Here is a 21,144-nt window from a genome sequence, read left to right as displayed (position 1 = left end):
TCAAGACACCAGTCCAGGCATCTTCATCATCGACGTCTGTTGTTTCGTCATCGGCATCTACACTGAAGGAACCGAGCAAAGCTCGGGGCCTCTGGAACTCCATCAAGCGCCACGCGAAAGAGCACCATGAGGGCATGAACGCAGCATATGCTACATACTATGGCTCAGGCGCAGGCGCGATTGCGAACGAACAAGGGCAGGAAGTCTGGGAATATCGAAGAGGAAGCAAGCAGGGAACGACGGACATGAAGCGATAATAGTGACAGATGTGTTGGCATGGTTCCGCGTTTCAGGGTTGGATTCAGCAGCCTCAGCATGCTGCATGAGGCTCATGTGCTTCGATTGTATGTACTAGGGGGTTATTCGGCGTTGGAGTTGATGCGTGTATACCTGTTTTCTTCCTGGAAGTACTATTTTTTGCCGAATCGTATGATGACTCTTAGTCGCTTTACTTTGTGGCGTCGCTGCTGAACACGGCAGCGGTATGTGATTCGGCTCACAGGGGAAGTGCTGTTATAAGGCTTCCAACCCAGGACAGCCCGTGGACTTTTCCTAGACCCTCTTTGTGTTCGCCCGGAAGGGCGTATTATGGATTATCCTTGCGCTTCATTGGTGCACATGCGTTGAAACTATCATTACTACGCAGACCAGCGGATAAAACTCAATACAGCCGCCTCCAACATGCAACTATGCTATCTACTCCTGGCTCCTTTCTACTAGATCTTCGATCCCGGTTCTAACTCCCTCGATGATGTCACGCATGAGCTGCTTTTCCACGGCATCCTCAGCCCAGCAGAAGTTCAACGTCGCGTTTCCATCGCCACCTGTTACAACATTGAGTTTCAAAGCATTGGCCACAATATTGGGAGATTGGCTGAACACCATCCGACCGACAGTCCATACTCCTTCACTCTGAGTATGCTTCCAGACTCCTGCACTTGACAATTCTGCTGCAGACTTGCGAGGCTTACCTAATTTGTCGAAGAAATGTTGCTGCATAGAAGAGATGTATTTCAGCAGCGCAACGGGGTTATCGACGCCAGACTTGGCGACTTCTGTGGATATGGTGGATTTCACTGCGCGTGCAGTGTCCCATGAGAACTGCTGTAAGACACTCAGTCCTGCTGAATCTTTGAGTCTGGGTTCTCGAGATGCGACGCGCTCGTGAAGGTAGGCATATTCGGCAATCGTCATGGTCATCTGCTGTGCCTCCACATTTAGGAATTTCTTTATCGATATCGGGCCTTCAATGTGAAGCCTCTCACAGTCTTCTGCTGAAAGGCAGGTGAAGAGTGACGCGGCGAGAAGGCATTGTAATGTTGCTGTTACGCTTGTCTTTTCAGATCGGCTGACTTGAGCCAGCTTGTCCGTAGTCGCTTTCGACAGGACGAGCGTGCGATAATGTGGTGGCGGAATCGGCGTAGCGTTCGGCTGTATAGCGTTGCCCGCCCATAGCTTCGGAGGTCGCTTTGCGAATACCGAGGGTAACAAGGCACCAAGAATGGCCTTGATGAAGTAAGGCCACGTTATAGTCATTGGATGTAAGTCCTCTAATGGCGGCGCTAGATCCGCAGACGAAGATTTGACAATCGCATCTGCGATGCCTTCCGGAGTGTTGAGGCCAGCCAGGAATGATTTGTGAAACGAGAAGGCTGACGTTCCGTCTGCTAGCGCATGATGCCACATCCACGTCGCCGTGAACTTGGATGTGTCTTGTGCTGAAGTCAGGACCAGCAGCCGCCAGAAAGGCTTCGAGCCTATGTTGTCCTTAAAATCGCGGCTATGCTGCTGCACTAGGTATCGATCGAGCTCTTCGTCCGCCTCGCCATCGTTTGGGAATGGTGTCTTTCTCTCGCATATCTCTATGCAGGTACGTAGATCGATCTCAGGGAGTTGCGCGAAGTATACGTTGGGATAGGATTGATCTTCATTCAGCGTGATGGTCGTCAGGACCGGGTGCTGGGCAATAACTTTTCGGAGCGCAGTATAGATTCGCAGTTCGAGCGATGATTGAGAGTTCTTTGATGCCACATATTCTGCGGTAAAGCCAACGTTCTTGTAGAACCCGAGATGGTGTCGCGCGGTGCTGTATGTTTCTAGTCTGCCGCATGGGCGCAGCTTCTTGAGGTTTGAAAGGTCGGCCATTCTGTACAGGCGGGAGCGGCTCTGAGGAAGCAAGAGAACTCATGGGTATCGCAGCATCCTACAGACAATATGTAGATCTGTAAATCCCTCACACTCGCAAGGGACGCCGCAAGGGGATGGACGGATTACCAATGCAAGTACTGACTCGTGTCGCAACTCAACAGAGGACAGCGCGGCGAGAGCTCTTGCTACATCATGAAGAGTCGGACGTTCATCGCTGGCGAACTCCGCCTACTACGTACTCTCGTATACCCGTGGCTAGCTATACTGATGGTGTTGTGTTGATGCATTTGTTGTGGCATCGAACGCCGCCAAGATCAGGCAGGTGCTCCTACCTAGGTAGCTTTCCGACGGAATCATTCCCGGTTTTCCTACCTAGGTACGTTCGTGCATTGAAAAACACGACCAACACGACAAACACAATTCAACACATGACGACAGAGTCGCGAGACCCACCTGACAGTCCAACGGAGGGCTTCTTGGCTAGCTTTTGTCCTCCTACTATAGGGCTGAAGGATCAATTCAACCCCAAAGATGGGTTCACGACATGCGCAAGCGTGCACCAACGGCATGGGTCCAACATTAACCGGGGGCCAAAAGGACTAATGGGGCAAGCACCATACCTTGAGCGGCATAACACCACATCGACGGGCTCTGGAAGGTCCTCGTATCTGGAAATGCCCTCTAACCGGTATGATGAGTTCCCCAATCACGGCAGTCCTACAGAAAATGTATGCCTCCCGGCTTCAGCCTCGGATCGCCATCGCTTCAGCCACAGGCAGGCCGTGACTTTGATATAGAGAGAGCGATGAGATCAATGCTTCACACGGCGAGTGCATCGCTGTCCTGCCATTACCGGCCACCATGGCTCCCTACCCGACGCCTCTCGAGGCAACATTCACGTTGGATGCACGACTGGACTGGAAACTGGAGCCACGATCAACAGACAACGAGTCACCACCGTCCAAGAGTCCAGCAGAAGAAAGAGCTGCTGCCTCGATGTTTATTGGTATATGTCTGGCCGTCACATTTGTACTCGCAGCGCCTATAGTATGGGTATGGCTTGCGGATCGAATCAGAAGGCGGAAACTCGATCCGTTCAGGAAACTTAGGGATCTAGAGCGCGAACGGAAGCGCCCCGGAATTGATCCACCTCCTTATGCCAAAGCACCGCCCAAGGATTCGATATGGGCGAGGCAGGAGAAGTATGCAACCAAGAAACCGCCGAGAGTCATCACGGCCGATCAGGTTCTGGGCATCGACAAACGATCCTACCTGCAACGCATCATCCCTCAGAGTGGTTGGTCAACTCCATGCTTTGTCTTGGAGCTTCCATTGATATGTAGCTATAGAAGGATCATCACAACTACTCACCGTAGCGCCTGCACATTTTGGCTGGGCTAGACAAGCCGCCACTTCTTCGGTGGACGAGCAATACATCAGCCCATGGGACGCAGAGCATACCCCGAATCCAGTCATTTTTCCATGGCTCCAAAAGAAACGTCCATTCCAAAACGACATCACTAGCGAAAGCTCGGAGAGACTGCAGGTCATGGCCATGAGCAATACTTCATCACCACTTTTAGTCTCACCAGCGGGGCCCTCCTCATATGCTCAAGCTGACAACCCCTTCCTTGACTCCCCCACAGAATACACAAGCTCTCCACCTGACAGTGAGCAATCTTACGAGCCTTCAGAAACAGCTCCCAGAGATCGTCCGGCGTCCAACCAACTGAGCGATCAAGCGCAAAACGCCGATGGGTCTTCGAGCCTTTACCGATGTGACACATGTCAGACGACATACCATTCGCAGGGGCAGTTGAAGTAAGTCCCCAGCCTGGCGTTTCATTTGCAGATATTGAAAAGATCTGGAGCTAACACACTCGTAGTGTACACTTGAACCGCAAGCACCGACGGCGGTATCGATGCAGGCATTGCGATTCAGCTTTCGCACTCAAAGCTGATCTCAAGAGACATGAGCGCGGCGTTCACAAGGACATGTACGCAACGCAAAACTTCTATTGTCCCAACCCTATGTGTTCAATCCCCGAAAAGAAGTTCACGCGTAGGGATAATTTCGAAAGGCATGTACGAAGATGCCGTAGTCGCGAGATTTGACGGGTAGAAATGATCAAGACATGAGTAGTATCTCGAAGGACTTAATTGTCCAGTGGCAGTACGACTACATACACTACAACATCTCGGCGGACATGCTACGGCACGCATTGTGAGTAATGCTCGCTGCTTACTTTACACGTTCCTTGCGCACAGGTCGTTGGACCAGTCCACGTGGTGCCTCCACACTGCGCGTACAGTGCGGCTCCCGCAGCCGGCGCTTCTGGTGCTGGAGCTGGCTGTTGAGGCGCTGGTGTGGAGCCACTGCCGCCATCTTGCCCAGCCGCACAGGTCAGCGGCGCAGGCCCTGGAATGGAATAGGCCTTGCCACCCATGTAGGGCTTCCCAGTGGTGTCATAGATACTGAGTTGGATACCGGGGTCGTTGGCTTTGTAAGCACCAGGGAAAGAGACGAAGTTGGAGCCCTTGTTTGTGCCACTACCCGAGACGCGGATCTGTGCGCATTCCATGTAGAATTGGGCGCCGCCTGTTGAACATCAGCAGGTTGATAGTGCGATGGCCTGGGCTCATTACCTTGCGCCGAAGCGCTGTGGAGGGCGATGAGCTCGACACGCAGCAGATAGTCGCCCGGAGCAACACAAGTAGGCATGTTGAAGTAGTGCCAACCTCCGTTGGCAATCATCGTGTCCACAGCCCATTTTCCGTTACTCAGACCGTCTTGGGCAACCTTGAACCATTGAAGGCCTGTGGTGCCAGTAGTTGCGGCATTGTCTACCTTGGCAAGGTAGTATTGTATCGGCCCTGCGGTGGATACATTAGCTATCTGCTTCTACATGACCGAGAGAGCTATCATGAAGCGCCACCTACCTTTGTGGCTCGCAGCAATAGGATGATCGGGATCGTTAGCACCCTGCTTTCCACCTATGACGTGTCCCCACCTGTTCAGCGAAGTCAGTGTTCGTCTTCCATACAGTTCGTACATCGGAGTTCCCACCATGCGCCGACCTTTGCTCCAGCCGGAATGCTTATCACAGTGCTATCTGTATGCTTGATGTCTTTGTTGCAAGCGAAAGCCGCGTCGTTGACATTTGTGATAGGGTAGTCAGAATCGGGGGCGCGGACGCCCTTCAGTTGACCCTGTTCCACACCGTTGACAGAGACTTTCTGGAAAATAGTATGGGATGAGACGACACTTGCCAGCGCGGCGAGAATAAGATTCCTCATATTGGAGAAGTGTATTATGGTAGGGGTATGAGACTTGCTGGAGTGGATGGGAGTGCAGTGAAGTACCATCCAAGATACTGATGGTCATCATGATTTATCATGGATTATATTAGCTAGACAAATTGGAGCACGTGGCCTAAGCTGGTCGAAATGACTGATAATACGAATCTCGATAATGCGAGCCATGTGCTGTGGTCGTAGATTGCCGTACCGATCTTTGGGCGAGTCTTTGCAATCGTACACTATACATTAGATTATGGGTGGCTAAGATACCTTTATATGCTGGTCGGCCTGGGTGCTCCGTGTCTAATCGGACTAAGATTAGACGCCCCATAGTATGTCAAGTCATATGCAATATGTCGCTCGCGCAAGTTCTGACAGGGATGCGGACACACATGCTATGGCTGGTCGGAGTTGGCAACGCTCATGACGGGTTCTGTAAGTCTGACGATATAACAATCAGATGAAGTTTTGTATTGTGACCATTTCGAGGGCAAACCTCTTCAAACTACTGGCGCCTACTGGTACATTATCGCTGAGACATCTAGCAATGCAAGAGGACACTGGATTGATGCGTCCGTCTTGTTTTATTGTCTGAGCGCGGTTGCCCAGTACTTGACCGACAAAGCTCCATGGCTTTTCCCTGTTTCTGCTAGCAGACATGTCACCGACCGCTTCGGAGTGAACACATGGTTGGGCCTGAGCAGAAGAGGAGCACTTGCACAGCGTATCGTGACACCACAGTTTATCCCTCAATGCTGTCCGTCGGTTCTATTCCGTCTCCCACGAAAGACCTGAGTGTATGCGCAGCCAGCGGGTTGCAAGTCTGCGAGGTGGATGTGATGATGGAGCGCTGCGAGTAGCGGGTTGCGCGCCGGGAAGCGATGAGGCACGCTGTGGAGCAAACGTACGTTTTTTCGTGAAACAGAAGACTGCCTTTGACGAGGTTAGCAAAGTAGCTTGCGCAAGTGTAGTAGGTGAACTTACCTTTACGAACGATTGAACCGTTATAGTACGTGATCGCTGCCACTTCATCCAGACTTGCCGTGTTGTACACCTGACAGATTCGATATCACTACTCCATTGAGCCATCATGTTGGTACATGCATCATCAGGGTCGCCGGTGTTGTTCAGTTCTTGACCCGCCCAGTATGACGATCGCAGGTGTCAGTAACAGACAAGGTGTCGCTCGGTTCCTGATTACTCCAATTGCGAGTGTAGCGTTCCGAATAGAGAGTGACGCGACGCTGCGTGAACAAAAGATTTGCGGAGGCTTTGCGACCTGTTTCGTCCGTGGACATAATGGAGAGTCTCTACTCTTTCGATATCGGCACCGAGAGTTGAGTCGAGGTTCTGGACACGGAAGGTCGCGAAGCAGGCTCCTGTCGTGCCGGTGTCGCATCTCTCTTGAGCATTGACTGCCATTTCGATGTGGTGATCTTGAGTAGATCTTGGAACAATGTTTGGTCGGAAGGAGCCGGATTGCCGTCTAGGTGGTACATTATAGGCGAGGTAAACGACAGCGGAGAACAATGTTGAGGAGACGTGTAATGTGAAAAATGGATGAACGAGTACGGGGGAGCCGGTAAATACTTCGGAGCAAATTCCGATTTCGCACTACTCGTGCCTGGTGCCACCTGCAGGACGCGTCTTACATCTCCCAGCGGCACAGTCCAGCCCCGCGATTTTACGACGATCATCTGCAACCCCACGGTTGGGAGTTGGGGCTAGGCCGTGTCGCTGTCCGGGACGTTATTTAGTGGTAGTCACACCAATCAGTTCTGCGTTTGACTGTTGGTTGTCAGGCTTCCCGTGAGTCGAGGCGCCAAAACGAAATTCCAGTCCACGATGGTCGCCTTTGAGCCGTCGGTCTTGGTCACACGTCGGTTGCGATCTGGCGACACCGACAAATGATGCCCGCGTCATTACCTTACTGGTTGAGCGACTCACCGCCACCGAAGCCTCAGGAAAAAAGGAAAAAGTCCTTTCTGCAATAGAGCAAGAGGAATCCGTAAGCGACGTGGCAATCACACGCTCATTCCAAAGTGAGGCTGCAGCAGAGCCAAAGACGGAGACTACATCGGAGTAGCGCCGTAAGTATCCATTGTGCGACTTGCCCCAATTGCCATGATTCAGCCATAAAGAAGGTCGTATCATCTTCGAGCTTAATCTGATCGACTTTCACGTCTCGTTGAAAGAGCGGAGAATGACACCCCAGCGCTGCCGGACGAAGCGGTGAAAAGCTGCAAACAAGACATGCAGGTACGCGTATGCTGAAAAAGTACCTTTCGGAACGTGACGAGGGCCAAAGCTACGGGATCCCAGTTGGTGGTTGGGAAGTATCCTGGCCCCGCGCAAGAGCCAGCTGACGTAATCACCGGCGCGGAAGCTTGGGCGTGCATCTTCCCGCAAGCCTTCGAAGGCGCCCCATCGTACAATCGTATACATCACTTTTTCAGTTCCAGTGTCTCCATCAAAACCTAAAGTCGAAGGATAAATCGCACAATATGACAGCACGAGACGGCATAGGCTCATAAATCCGACGGGTGGCACTGTGCGGTGTTGGACCATCTGCACCTGCCCGGCTCATGACGAGAGACCGGACGCTTGCATGCGAAAGAGAAGCTACTCTTTGAGCCTCTGTGGATTCCTTCCTCACCAAGAGCAAGCACCTATAGAAACACCGGAAACGTGAACGTGTGTAGGTGAGAAAACGGGAAACCGGCACCTATGGCTACACCCATCTGTGGATGGGATCAGAACACATCTCCAATTTCTGAAGTAGCATGTGGGGACTCCAGATTCTGTTCCGGAGTTTTGGAGAAGAGCCCTGGCCTCGCGCGCGCGGCGAACGCAGCCATGGCTTCACGACTCGGGTACCTGTCTCTGCACCTGGTACCCGGGTCATCGTTCTCTGGCACTGAATCCACAATCCGGTCCTTCGTAACGTCACCTCATCCAAAAGAGCTCTTACTGAAACTTGGCACGCGGTAACGATACGAGTGCAACGCAGGCGTCACCACTTTGTAGAACAGCTGCTCAACCAACACTTGTGGATGTTGTATCAATGCGTGCTGTTGGATGACAGTAACCGCGCCCCATGAATCGAACACTCATTTCTCTTTGAAGTGTGGCAACCCCACTAATGGATTTTTGGTGTACAAACCCAGAAGGGTAGCACACAAAAACGCTGATCAAACACTACTGAGCATTCAAGACGCGATTACGTCTGCATACCTCCTTCCCGCACGGGCAGCCGCACCAGCAGGAACCGACAGATGGAGCACGTTTTCACCGCAACATTGGTAGGTATTGAGTAAGGTAACTGCAGGTCGACAGCAACTCACTCGTTATTGGGCTCTCGCGCTTGTCGCTACCACCGAACTTTCATTTCCTCGCTCTCCGAGGATCGCTTTACTAGCACGTAACGCGCTCTTCACTTATAGCCCGGCTTGGTCAATTCGCAGGCGAATTCACCATCTCTTCCCATTCTCTTATCGAACCAACGGCGGGCGAACGCAGTGCTCTGGTAGTGGAGCGAACCGCAACCATGAACGGGCAAGTCCTCGATCAACACCATGACAACCACCAGCACTGACGCTGAAGACAGTGCACCAAACAGCCCAGTATCACAGGCGTCCAGTACGAATGACACAAAGTCCGAGCATAATGTTTCTCGACTGCGGCGTGTCAGAGGTAGTATACCATGGCAGCTTTGGATCGTTGCTGTCATCGGGTTCTGGGAGAGGGCAACTTTCTGGGGACGTGAGTGTTTTGATCACACCGCAACATCATGCCTGAACTAGCACTGACTCTATTGCGGACAGTCACAGCCCCTTGGCGTATGTCGTTGCCAATACCTCGTCTCCATCAACTGTTCTGACTAGCTTGTTGTAGAAAACTACATGGAACATCCCCGGCATCACGATATGGAGCACACCCCTGGTGCGCTTAATCTTGGCCAGACGACGGCAACACGTATTTACTGTGGATTCTTCATAGTCTACTTCACAAGTCCGGTCTTCATAGCACCGTTGGCTGATAATCATCTGGGCCAATACAAGACTTTGCTGATCAGCTTGACGGTATATGCCCTGGGATGTCTTGCACTGGTCGTCAGCTCGCTACCCTCCATGCTCGGTCGAGGCGCGGGTCTGCCTGGTCTGATCATTGCAATGGTCCTGATAGCCCTTGGTGGGGGTGGTGTGAGTAAAGCAGTCAACAACCATTCTTACGCGTACTGAATTTCTTAGACCCAGGCCATCATGAGGTCTTTCATCGCCAACCAGTACACAGATAGAGCTCCACGAGAAATGACGCTTTGCGGAACGCAGAACCGTTTGCTTCAATGGCTGAGGAGACGCGTAGCGCGAACATGTCTTTCGAAGTACTTACCAGCATCGTCGAAAGGCGAACGGGTCGTCGTTGACAGCGAAATCACTCTTAAGTTCATTTACAATCTATACTTCTGGATTGGTAACGTAGGAGCTTTGTCGGCATTTCCTTGTGTCTACATTGAGAGGCACCATGATTTCGCTCCTTCGTATGCGCTGGGTCTTGGCTGTATCATCATCGCCCTTGGGATGCTGGTCTTCGGAAGGAAGTGTTTCGGTACGCATGATTCACTCATTTGGTACGCCTTATGCTAAAACATTACAGTCAACCCACCTCAGGAGGCAGATGTCATTGTACCTGCTGCGAAAGTTCTCAGCTGCGCCGTCCGCAACGGGTGCCGGATGGATCGTGCAGACCCATCATATCAGCGTTTGGAGAAATCCAAGGAAGTTCCATGGAGTAGCCAGTTCGTCGATGAACTGACACGTGCGTTGGGCGCTTGTCGCGTGCTGTAAGTGCTACCACTCTTGTTTCTCAAGCATACTAACATGTAGATTAGCCTGGCATTCATCGTCTTCTACATCTGCTTCGACCAAATGCAGAACAACTTGATCTCTCAAGCGAGCGATATGGATACTGGTAGTACACCCAACGATGTCCTGCCCGGCATGAACCAAGTGGCATGCATTATAGTCAGTCCGTTCGTGGAGTACGTCCTAAACCCCGTGCTAGCCAAGCGGCGCATATACCTGAAGCCAGTCACTCGCATTGCCATTGGCTTTTGCTTCGTCGTACTCTCGATGCTGCACGCAACTCTAGTGCAGCATTACATTTACGCATCCCCGCCCTGCTTCGACCACCCAACAGACTGCGGAGACCGCCAATCTGTCGCCCAAGACCGGCCTAATGTCTGGGTACAAGCGCCGCTTTATTTCCTCATCGCGACGGGCGAGGTTTTCGCTATGACGACAGCCATGGAATACGCAGAGAAGCATGCACCCAAGGAGATGAAAGTGCTCGTACAGGCCATCAACATGCTCATCACGGGCATAGGCTCTGCTATCGCGCTAGTCATCGCGGAAGGGGCGCGCGATCCATACCTTACTCGATTCTACGGTAGTCTGGCAGGAGCCATGGCCCTCACAACCATCATTTTCTACGTGGTGTTCCGCAACAACGACAATGACGACATTGCTCCATCGCCGCACGGTTCCGCAGATGTGGAAAAGGGAAACAGAGACGCCACGCCTACACCACCCTTGACAGCTTCACCGTTTCGATCACGCGAATCCTACCTGAGCGTTCCCACGACAGTTAAAGACGAGGGCATCGAATTAAGAGTGATTCCACCTTGCAGACTACGACAATAAGTGAGCGACACAACACCACTGCATCGTAGTCACGCGACGGAGCATACATTGCCCAGAATTTGCGTACGCCCCTTGGCTAGCACTAAGTAACGCGACTTTTCGTTACGGCTGTATATACGCAAGTGCAGGGTGGCTTTGATAAGGATGTTGCCGTGCAACGCCAGCGAAGGTTGGATTGGAGGCAACCATTACGTCTCCAAAGTTACATGAAGCCATTGACATGGACGGCTTTAGGTGTACCTTCTCGAGATCTCACCCCACCCAGGGATAGAAGTGGACCTGAATCTCCCCGCAAAGTAGTCTAAATAAATACTCATAAGCCTGCACTGTCTTACAATATTGCACACGTTTGTTTTAATACCCACAGATGTGGCTGAACTGATAAACATGCCTCAAATTGGTATCGTTGCTCACAGCCCCCGTAGATCCAGCTTTGCAACCCGTCCGCCAGACCCACTGGCCCAGCAAACGTCTCTCTCAACGCACTCGACAGCATCGAACGTTCCATTACCGATAGGAACCCAATTACTCCCTCCGTCGATAGTGATATCTGACCCACTAGTTCCAACTGCAACGGCTGTTTGTCTCCTCCCTGGCACCCAACTGACACCCGATCTATATCCGCGTGGAAACGAGTCAGCCTTTCGCCAGCTCACGCCGCCATCGTTCGACCAAGACGCCGTATTGTTGCTGGCTGTGGGTTTCTCATAATCTCCGCCGACTGCGATACCGTGAGACGTATCGCGAAAACGTACTGAGAACACACCGGCAGCGGCACCACCAGAGATGAACGAGTTCGCGACCTGCCAGCCATGACTGACGCTATCGGAAGTTGTGTAGAAAATTCTTCCAGGATCCACGCCGCCACTTGCGATGTACCATCGGCCCGCCGCAGCTTCAATGCATGTTCCGCTTGCTGCGAAGCCGAATTCGCCGTCCAGCGCTGGCGGCATCGTGTTGTTCGAAACAATAGACCAGTGCGCACCACCATCCCACGTTTCTAGCAGACGGAATTTGCCGTCGACAGGATCACTCATTGCAACGCCGTGGCCTTCTCTACCTCTTTTTGTCTCGAACGCCATGCAATCATAGAATGCTGTCTTTTCCTCATTGATGAACGTGGGTCTCCAGCTCTTTCCGCTGGACATTGGCGCGCGAAGTCAGTATACGTGTTGCATGTAATTTGTACATAGCAACTCACCCATTGTCCGTTTTGTAGATTCGTGACAAGTTTCCCTCACCGATCGATAAAGCAACGGCATTTTTCTTGGAGAAAGCCTGGATATCGCGGAATTGGAAGTCTGAAGCATTCTCGGACGCAAATCGCGGGGACACGTCGACCCACGTTGCCCCGGAGTTGGTGGTACGTAGAATGGTGCCAGATGTACCGGACACCCACAGTACCTTTTCGTCAACAGGCGAAAGGCCACGGAATTGTTGTGTACTGTTTGTGGGTGTAAGCGTCCATGAGAGAGGCTTTGTAGGCTTTGGATGCGCGAATGTGAACGAAGCGATCGAGAACAGGATGGATAATGTCTTCATGATGCAAGCACTCAGGAACAAGGCAATATTGTATACAACAGTCGTCTCAGAGTTAAAGAGATGATGCTGGAGAGATTAAGTACCTAATCAAGCGCAGCTATCGTGCCCCGCAACGGCCTTTAGCCTTGATAGGCAGGTGCGACATTCGCCACACCAAAGTAGTGGCATTGAACCCAGCATCAAAGACTTGATGAAATACATGTCTTTCGGACCATGATGGAGTATCTGCGCGAAGTACACAACTCTACGTCTAAGCAAAGCGTCCAACGATGTTGAATTTGATGTTGCTTGCACAGTTCACATATAGCGCAATGTAGGTTTCGGACCGAGATCGACCCAGCCGCCTGAAATGTAGCAACTTGAAGGTTGAGATGTGGGAGGGACCTTGCCATCATGACTTATATATCTGCATTCGCGTATTTGTTTCTGACATGATATACGGACGACGGAAGAGTTGTTCGCTCTGACTACTTGCGACACTTGTCTGAATACCGGAAACATGCGGCCTATATTGAGTATCGGTAGCCTACGTCTTCGGCATAGCCAGGCAAACTCCTAAAAAGACTGATTAGATAGGTGTCAATGGGTGACATTTTGGAAGTCGAGAGTTTGCATCACGCGAAGCTTGGAGAACCTCGATCATGCCAACGACAGCAAGCGGATTCAACGATGCATGTATCGAACATCTTGCAATTTAGAGCTAGGTGATAGAAGAGTTTGAAGAGAAAAGACGCAACACGCGTGCTCATTGATTAATCGCAGCTTCGGTAGCTTTCAAAGCTCCAACTACAGCAAAGCATATCATGGGGGTGACTGCGTAACTGATCTGCCGGTGGGTTAGTGGATGCTACCAGCTGACAGTATCTGATGGTTTCTTACTGTTAAGAATTTTGCAACAGTCATCTTCATCGACTCCGCTGCACCTGTAACATCGGCTAGCGCTACCAATATCATAGCAGGCGGACCGGTCGGCATGAGCATCATCGAGAACCAAAGCATAGGGTCTGCATCTAGAAGCTTCGTCTTCGAGGCGATTGCGTAGATCAAAGGTATGCTTATTCTGTTGCCGATTAGTCGAAGCTTCCTCCATGTAGCGGGTAAAGAATCTTACAAGGGCCAGATGATGAATCTAATCAGGGTCACGGTCGCCAGACTACCCTTGTGCACCTCCCCACTGTGCTCTCCGCGCTTCATGCGCAACAGGCTCTTGCTGAGCTTTACCCCAACAACAATGATCTGCAACGAAGCAAATAGATCGCCGATATTCTTTATCGCCGCCGTGATCGACGCGTTGAGATAACCACCCTCGTTGCTAGGACTGAAAAAGATTCGATGAAGCGCGGGCGTCAATCCAATTACTGCTCCGACGATAGCGCCGATCAAGGGAGCGTTGGCAAAATGCCATGTGATTTCCAGTGTCTCTTGTAGCCACGGAGACAAGTTGTTGAACCATGCTCTTGTCTTTAAATATCCTTTTACCTCCACGCGATTTGCGGGCTTGGTCAACTGGTGTGGGAGCAGCGAAGTCTCCTCATCGACGATCCCATCAGGACCTCGCTCCATATCACTACTCCCGCCGTCTCCGTTCGCTTCGCCGTTCTCCGAATCATCGTCCTCTCCATCTGGTTCATTGGATGCGTCCTCATCTCCTGGCCTCAACAAGCGCGGCCCAAGAGCAAAGGTAAGCGAGTTGCTAACCATTGCATTCACCAGGAAGTATGATTCGGCTCGATCCATGGCCTCACCGCCAGACTCGCCGCCAATGAGTATGGCATCGAGAACTTGGGTTTGCTTGAGAGACTGTATAAGGAGGAGGGGAAGAGAGGTCGTGTTATTGAAGGCGATTGCTGGTGCTACCCAAGCTGGCAGTTTGAAGAGGCGCGTAAGGACGCGGCCGACGAGGACGGAAAGTAGTGTATAGGATATCGACCATACTAACAATTGTGGTAAGCATATAGTTGACGAAGGCCCACAAAGTAGACTTACTCAGAACAGGCACATATCGCACTCCGGTGTCCTGATGCAGATTGGACCCGATTTTGTAGATCAACAAAGCCGGCAGAAACATGCGCACGCATAGCTTCGACACCTCCTTCGCCGCGTTGGGCGAAAGTAAGTTGCATTGTGCTGCGACAACACCAAAAGCAATGGTCAGGAGCACCGAGAAGGCAGCTTGAATGGCGCCGGTGAAAGGTACGATGAGTTCGCCTGCAGCCACACCCATGATGGGAAGAGACGTCTAGCAGTCGGTAGCGGAGGAAAGTCCGAGTCGATCGTGTGGTAGCGGAGGTCAGAATGATGTAAAGCGTCGAGTAGTCTGCAAGCGTGAAATTAGGAAGACAGAGTTTAGCATCATCGTCGTCGTCGCGCACGCGACCTGGGCCGCGTTCCTGGACCATGACGTCGGTGCAGCGGGTCGCCGTTGGAGACGCCAATCCCACGCCGCGGCGCTATCAGGCGGATTACTCCATCCATCGCGTCTCTTCAGACGTCCATTGGAGACCCCGAGATTCCGGTAGATCGTGTATCGGAGTTCCCGAAGATAGGTAGACTGCGAGCTGTGCGGTGGGCCAGAGTGCTCTTGAAGATGTAGCAGCGCCGGCACGCAAGACGCTTGGACGGTCGCGTCGGCGGATACGTGAGACGCTAGATTAGTCATCGGAGTTAGCCAAGCGCTTGGCGACTGCTAGAGCCTCACAGGCATGATAGGTTCACAGGCCAAATTCTCCACGCGTTTCGTCAAGAGACAGTGGTATTGATACACGATATAGGAAATCTAAATAGGAAATCTAAATTACGCCACCTATGCACAGCGTCCGCACAGAAACTCCGCTGGCCGTCGTCTTCGCCGCAACATTACCGACGCGTCCGTCTCGCATCTCATCCCATCTCTCAACACGACGCCCCTCTACGCCGCCTTCTTTGTAGCCTTGGTCCTCAACTTCATCATCAAGTACACCAGTGTGTAACTGCTCACCGAGAACAACACGACGATGCCGGCGTTCCTCCACCCATAATACTCCTCCGCAAGGTTCAGGGTCCGGAGAAAGTCCGCTCCGCTCTTGTACTGGCACACGCGGCAGTCGACGGTGGCATCGGGATTGAGCAGGTTGACACCGGATCCCATACCCTGCTGGTAGACTGAGAGGTATTCGCCGCAGGTCTGGTTGGCAGCAGGGTCGAAGATGGCGAGCTCGCTCGATTTGCAGTCCACATTCGCAGACCAGGTGGTGAACACCAAGAGAGAGGACATCAGGTAGTTGAACGGGTCCAGATAGTAAAGCCAGTACCTCCAGAACGGCTCGAGCTGACTGTAGGGAACCAGAACTCCGCAGAAAGACACCAGTGTCGTGACGAAGAGAGGGTTGACGAGCGAGGCGAATACGGCGTTTGGAGAGTAGGCTGCGATCATTTGCCCGATACCAGTATACAGGAACTCGTAAACAAGCTGCGATATGTCAGTTTCTGCACCGTCGACGCTGCCATGAGAGGGGGGTTGCCTACCACAACGAAAAATGTGCTGCCAGCGTACTTTGCTGCACCAGGCAAACCTGCCGTGAAGTACCAACACACATAGTACATGACCGCGCACACGACCAAATACGGAAGCTCCGAAACGATCAGTCCTGTCACGAATGGCGCCCAGTGGTATGTCTTGCTCTTCTTCTCGCGCGTTTCGTAAACATCGCGGCGTTGAATGAACAGCGGTTGTAGCTGGGAGATGACGCCAGGGGCCACGAAAATGAAGCTGAATACAGTGAACAGTCGCAACTGCAAGTCCTGAAGACTATCGCCAATCATCCAGAAGGTGAAGCCGTTGAGTAAAGCCAAGAGGATGTGCATAATCACCTTGTTGTTGACGTAATCGGTGTTGCGGAAAAGCGAGACGTTCATACGATGCGTAACTATTTTCACTTGCTCCCACATGGGCGAGGCAAACGCATAGCCATCATCGACAGTACCCGGTGGGCGAGCGGCGGCTTCCGCAACGATCCTGTCAAGCTCTTCGGTCACGTCGTTGTACTGTTGGGATTCGAGCCAAACCCTGTTCCAATCCGTGTTCTGAGACAAACTGCCGGAGACGACCTCTATCATGTGCTCGGCAGGGTTTGCCTCGCGTGGACATGGCGCTCCCTTGCTAGCGAAGTAGGATTTTACCGTACTTGCATCGTCACCGATATCGCCAAAGTAGACAGTCTTGCCACCCTTGGCGAGTAAGAGAAGCGTATCGAATTGCGCGAACAACTGGGCTGATGGTTGGTGGATCGTTACGAGGATGGCCTGTCCGACTTCCGCGAGCTTGCGCAAGAAGCGCACAGTGTTGTACGCAGCTTGCCCATCGAGGCCAGACGTCGGCTCGTCCAGGAATATCAGGATGCTGGGCTTCGCTACCAGTTCAACGCCGATCGTCAATCGTTTACGCTGCTCGATGGAAAGGCCAGCACCAGGTCGGCCGATGAGTGTATGCTCGAGGTCGTGGAGTTGTAAGAGGTCAATTATGGTGTCCACGTAGCGGAGCTTCTCGTCTCGTGGTGTTTCACGAGATTGTCGGAGAAGAGCGGAGAACTCCAAAGCCTCGCGTACCGTGGCCAACGACTCGTGTACGTCCATCTGTTCAACGTAGCCTGCCGATCGCTGGAACGATACCGGGAGGTCTCGTCCATCAACCATGATAGACCCATGGATCGTGCCGTCGGTCTTCCGCTGAGCGAGAACGTCGAGTAATGTCGTTTTGCCAGCCTACATACAGTGTTAGAGTTCAAGACGCTCACAGTGGACATTGAGGTATGACTTACGCCCGAAGATCCCATTAAAGCCCCAAGAGTTCCGGGCTTCACGAATCCCTGTACGTTGTCAAGGAGAACTCGATCGCCTGATGGAGTCTTGACAGTGTACGTAAGATTCTTCCAGGTAAAGATTGAAGTATTGCGGATGAGTTGGTTGGCGAGCGTGTTATCAGATCCGGAGGACGCGGAGCTAGCATGTGGCTTCTCATATGATTGAGACTCCTCGTCATCGACGTGGATATGCTGAGTCTTCTTCTGTTTCTCTCTTGGGATGAGGAGTCCACGGCCACCCTCACCCATCTCCTTCCATCTTGACGTGAACACTATCGTCAGAGCTACGAAGAAGACCCACCACGAGAGAATGATACCGAGATTGCGCCAGAGATGGCTATGACTGAAAGACATGGAGGCCAGGTAGTCATCCCCTGTGACGATGACTGCCCCGGGTCGTGCACCATTAACGCCAATACACGACTGCCCACCTAGGTCTGGCACGTATCCTGGCCCATTGGGAGCGAGATTGGGACCTACACACGGTATTTGTTGATCGTGAAACTCGTTGCCTAGCAAAGCCTCAAAGGCGTAGGCCATCGGGTTGATCCAAAAGATCCAGACAAACCAAGGCTTCATCTCAGGCTTGATGATCATGTAACCCATATACATGAACAGTGCCGAGACGAGGAGACCTGAAGCTTTCGTCGCTGCATCAAATGTCGGGAAGGCAGCACCGATCATGCGGAAACATGCAGTCATGGCCATGGCTGAAGCGAAGATGACGACCCAAAAGGTAAAGAAAGCTTCTGCGGTAGTCTGGAGTCCGACCATGAAGTATATGACGATTCCGAAGTGCGACATCTGGAACAACATCAATGGTATGTCGGTAGCGACCTGAGCGATGACGAAAGCGGCGGGGTAATGCAGTGCAAATGATCGATGTTTAGCCAGGACAGGCCGTCCAGTGAAAGAATCTGTCACCTCTGAGAGCCCCATGTAGGCAGGGTACAAAAGGCAAAAGAACAGTGCGCCACCTTTGAGGAACAGACCGGCCGAGTGATCCGGTGCGGCGTAGAACAACGAACCAGCGACAAGAGCTTGGATGAGGGTAGAGACTTGCTTGACGATTAACACGGGCTTATCACCCCACAGCACTTGGTACTGTCGAGTAACGGCCGTCTTGACCTGAGAGTAGAAGCTCGTAGTGACAGCGGCATTCTTTGGTAGAAACTTGTGCTTCTCTCGGGCTATCATCTCTTTGAAGTCGGTCGTGTTCAATTTCGCCTCCTCGCTGTCGGGGTAGTCGAGTTCCGCACTCATCGCTTGCTTGATGGACGATTGTTCGTACGCCGCACGTACTTCTTCGCCATTGCGCGGGAACTTCTCCTCATAGCCTTCGGCGACGGCTCGTACATCCGAGATCGTTACGCTGGTCAGGAAGTCGGCTTGGTTCGCGGCTGGGTCGCAAAGAAATCCGAGATCTTGCATGAAGGGCACTGCATCCTCTCTCGGTCCATAGTAGATCTGCTTTCCCTCATCGAGGATGAGCACTTTGTCGAACTGCTCATAGATACCGTTGCCGGCTTGGTACAAGGTTGCAATGGTAGTCAACCCAAGTATGTCGGTCATGGCACGCATAGCCTTCGTCCAATCCAGTGCTGTGCCAGCATCTAGGCCGCGCGTAGAGTTGTCCCAGCAAAAGACGCTGCCGCGCGTTGCGAGACATTCCAAGATGGAAACGCGTTTTCGCTCACCGCCTGAGACGCCGCGAATGTATTCGTCTCCGACCTTGGTGTCGTGTGTGTGCTCAATGCCGAGTGACTTGAGTAGAAACTCCTTGTAGACTTTCGCGTATTGTTCGGCAGAAGTGATGTCGGGCGGCAGATTGTAGGGGACTTTCATGCGTGTTGCGAAGTCGAGGGTCGCACCGACGGACATGGTAGGGAAAAAGATCTCATCTTCTGTGTTCATGACTGTGGGCAGGTCAGCATTTGAAGTATTGCTTCACCAGAAGACTACGCACCTATCTGACCGCGGTAGGACTTGGCTTCATCACTGGACATGGAGCCAAAGGAGACATCCCCGTCAATTTCGGCGTAGCCCTGTCGGTGATTCGACAATATGTTCAGCAGTGAGGTACAGCCTGCGCCCGGATTACCCAAGACGAGAAGCATTTCTGGAGAACTGTCAGCATCATTTGGTTCGCGCTTGATGAATAGGCGCGACATACCTCCAGGCTTCACACATCCATACGAGTTGTCGATGATTGTCTTCATTGGTGCACCCTTTCCCCTATTCCCGAACGGATTCAGCTGCGACAGCACGTTCTCGTTGAAGACGGCATCGTTGCTGATACCCTTGACTGTGAGATTCTTCCATGTCACACCCAACTTCCGGGCTTTGCCGCCATTAGCTTCGTCACGATCCCTGAGTACTCTGACTTCTTGCGAGATAGGCCATGTTTCGCTGTGGATGGGTGCACTCTTGGAAGTGGGTAAGTAGTCTTGATCGACGCGCTCGGTGCTGTACCCAGAACTAGGAGTCGTTGATTGCATTTGCAGTGCAAATTTGTGTATAGTAGGTACTTGAATCGATTGGAGGCCAAATGCTACAGCAGAAAGTTTGGTGTTGGCGGCTGAAAAGACAACGGACTGACGGCTGGATGGTGTGGACCAGAGGAACTGCAGGACCGGTAGTCCATATAGTCAAGTACCAAATTTGCTTATCTACATCATCTCTTCCATAGATCTGAAGCCACTCCGTGCGCCATCTGGCAAAGCTCTTGGCCGGAGAGAGGTCGAACCGCATAATCTGTTGTGGTGGAGGGCGTGCTGCAGTACGGCCGTAAGGCCTGGGTCGAAGACACGGCCGTACCCTTGCGCCTTCTCGGGCCGTCACATATGCCCACGAGAGTCGGAGGATCAACGCGCCGCCAGACGCCTGGCTCCGACTCCGTTCCATAACAGATTTGAAATATAACCGCGAAGACCCGATCGCTTACCTGACTGCTATTGTTTACTGATACATTTGTGGATATTGTGTTCTTAGTCATGAAGAATTCGCCGAAAACGTCAGCTTGGCTTTGGTCAAACAGCAATCTTTTGCGGATGTTCCTTGTGCGGTTAACATGTACTCGTATCGATGCGCCTGTATTGGAAAACATGTCAAAACCTTGAATGCCATCGCTTCTCGGGTGCTTCTTCAGTGCATCCCATGTACGTCGGACCGTGATGCGCAAGGCTGAGTATGTTTAGACCTCTCGGTGATCTTATAAATGTTTCCGCGCATGTATGCATCGTTATTGTGTGGGCTATAAGGTCGTAGACAAACCGTGCTGGCAAGCCGGAAGACAGAACGACTCGAAGATCGATGACATCATGTGATGATCGCCAATGATGACGACCTCGGCCCACGCTAACCAAGAGACACCCCAAACTTCCGAGAGCCTACGTTAACGTTGGATTATATATTTTGCATATTTCTATCTTGATGTAGGCTGCAGACCTGTTCAAGCTACTCCTTGTATGAGGTGGACCCACATAACACGCCTGAACAGCTGCGGATACCGCTTAGCTTGTCGGCGCACAAACGATGCGCAATCCGCGTCACGTAGGCGCCGAGATATATGGTAGGTAAGAACGCCCAGAAATTGAATCCTACGATTTGAGCGT

General features: G+C 52.1%; 5 protein-coding genes across 5 annotated transcripts; 1 reads left to right on the top strand and 4 right to left on the bottom strand.

The window, feature by feature from the left end:
- Nucleotides 1–696: 696 nt before the first annotated feature.
- Nucleotides 697–2,145, bottom strand: J4E87_007142 (uncharacterized protein; the record flags this gene model as incomplete). Its single annotated transcript, XM_049378739.1, has 1 exon — nt 697–2,145. The coding sequence occupies one exon, from the start codon at nt 2,143–2,145 to the stop codon at nt 697–699; it is 1,449 nt and encodes a 482-aa protein (XP_049231401.1).
- Nucleotides 2,146–4,336: 2,191 nt separating this feature from the next.
- Nucleotides 4,337–5,445, bottom strand: J4E87_007141 (uncharacterized protein; the record flags this gene model as incomplete). Its single annotated transcript, XM_049378738.1, has 5 exons — nt 4,337–4,358; nt 4,459–4,747; nt 4,795–5,022; nt 5,089–5,159; nt 5,216–5,445. 5 exons carry the CDS (start codon nt 5,443–5,445, stop codon nt 4,337–4,339), a joined length of 840 nt encoding a protein of 279 aa, XP_049231400.1.
- A 3,929-nt stretch (nt 5,446–9,374) lies between these two features.
- J4E87_007140 (uncharacterized protein) lies at nt 9,375–11,150 on the top strand (the record flags this gene model as incomplete). The annotated part of the gene is made up of 4 exons (XM_049378737.1): nt 9,375–9,650; nt 9,699–10,056; nt 10,105–10,291; nt 10,340–11,150. 4 exons carry the CDS (start codon nt 9,375–9,377, stop codon nt 11,148–11,150), a joined length of 1,632 nt encoding a protein of 543 aa, XP_049231399.1.
- A 2,287-nt stretch (nt 11,151–13,437) lies between these two features.
- On the bottom strand, nt 13,438–14,916 carry J4E87_007139 (uncharacterized protein; the record flags this gene model as incomplete). The annotated part of the gene is made up of 4 exons (XM_049378736.1): nt 13,438–13,518; nt 13,572–13,752; nt 13,804–14,626; nt 14,679–14,916. The coding sequence occupies 4 exons, from the start codon at nt 14,914–14,916 to the stop codon at nt 13,438–13,440; spliced, it is 1,323 nt and encodes a 440-aa protein (XP_049231398.1).
- A 684-nt stretch (nt 14,917–15,600) lies between these two features.
- J4E87_007138 (uncharacterized protein) lies at nt 15,601–20,028 on the bottom strand (the record flags this gene model as incomplete). The annotated part of the gene is made up of 5 exons (XM_049378735.1): nt 15,601–16,140; nt 16,197–17,432; nt 17,489–19,446; nt 19,497–19,649; nt 19,704–20,028. 5 exons carry the CDS (start codon nt 20,026–20,028, stop codon nt 15,601–15,603), a joined length of 4,212 nt encoding a protein of 1,403 aa, XP_049231397.1.
- Nucleotides 20,029–21,144: the final 1,116 nt, after the last annotated feature.

This window comes from Alternaria ethzedia, assembly GCF_023757985.1.
Source record: "Alternaria ethzedia strain BMP 0044 chromosome Unknown scaffold_19, whole genome shotgun sequence".
NCBI classification, from domain to species: Eukaryota; Fungi; Ascomycota; class Dothideomycetes; order Pleosporales; family Pleosporaceae; genus Alternaria; species Alternaria ethzedia.
Note: the sequence above shows the minus strand (reverse complement) of the source record. Positions and strands in the feature narration are given on the sequence as shown.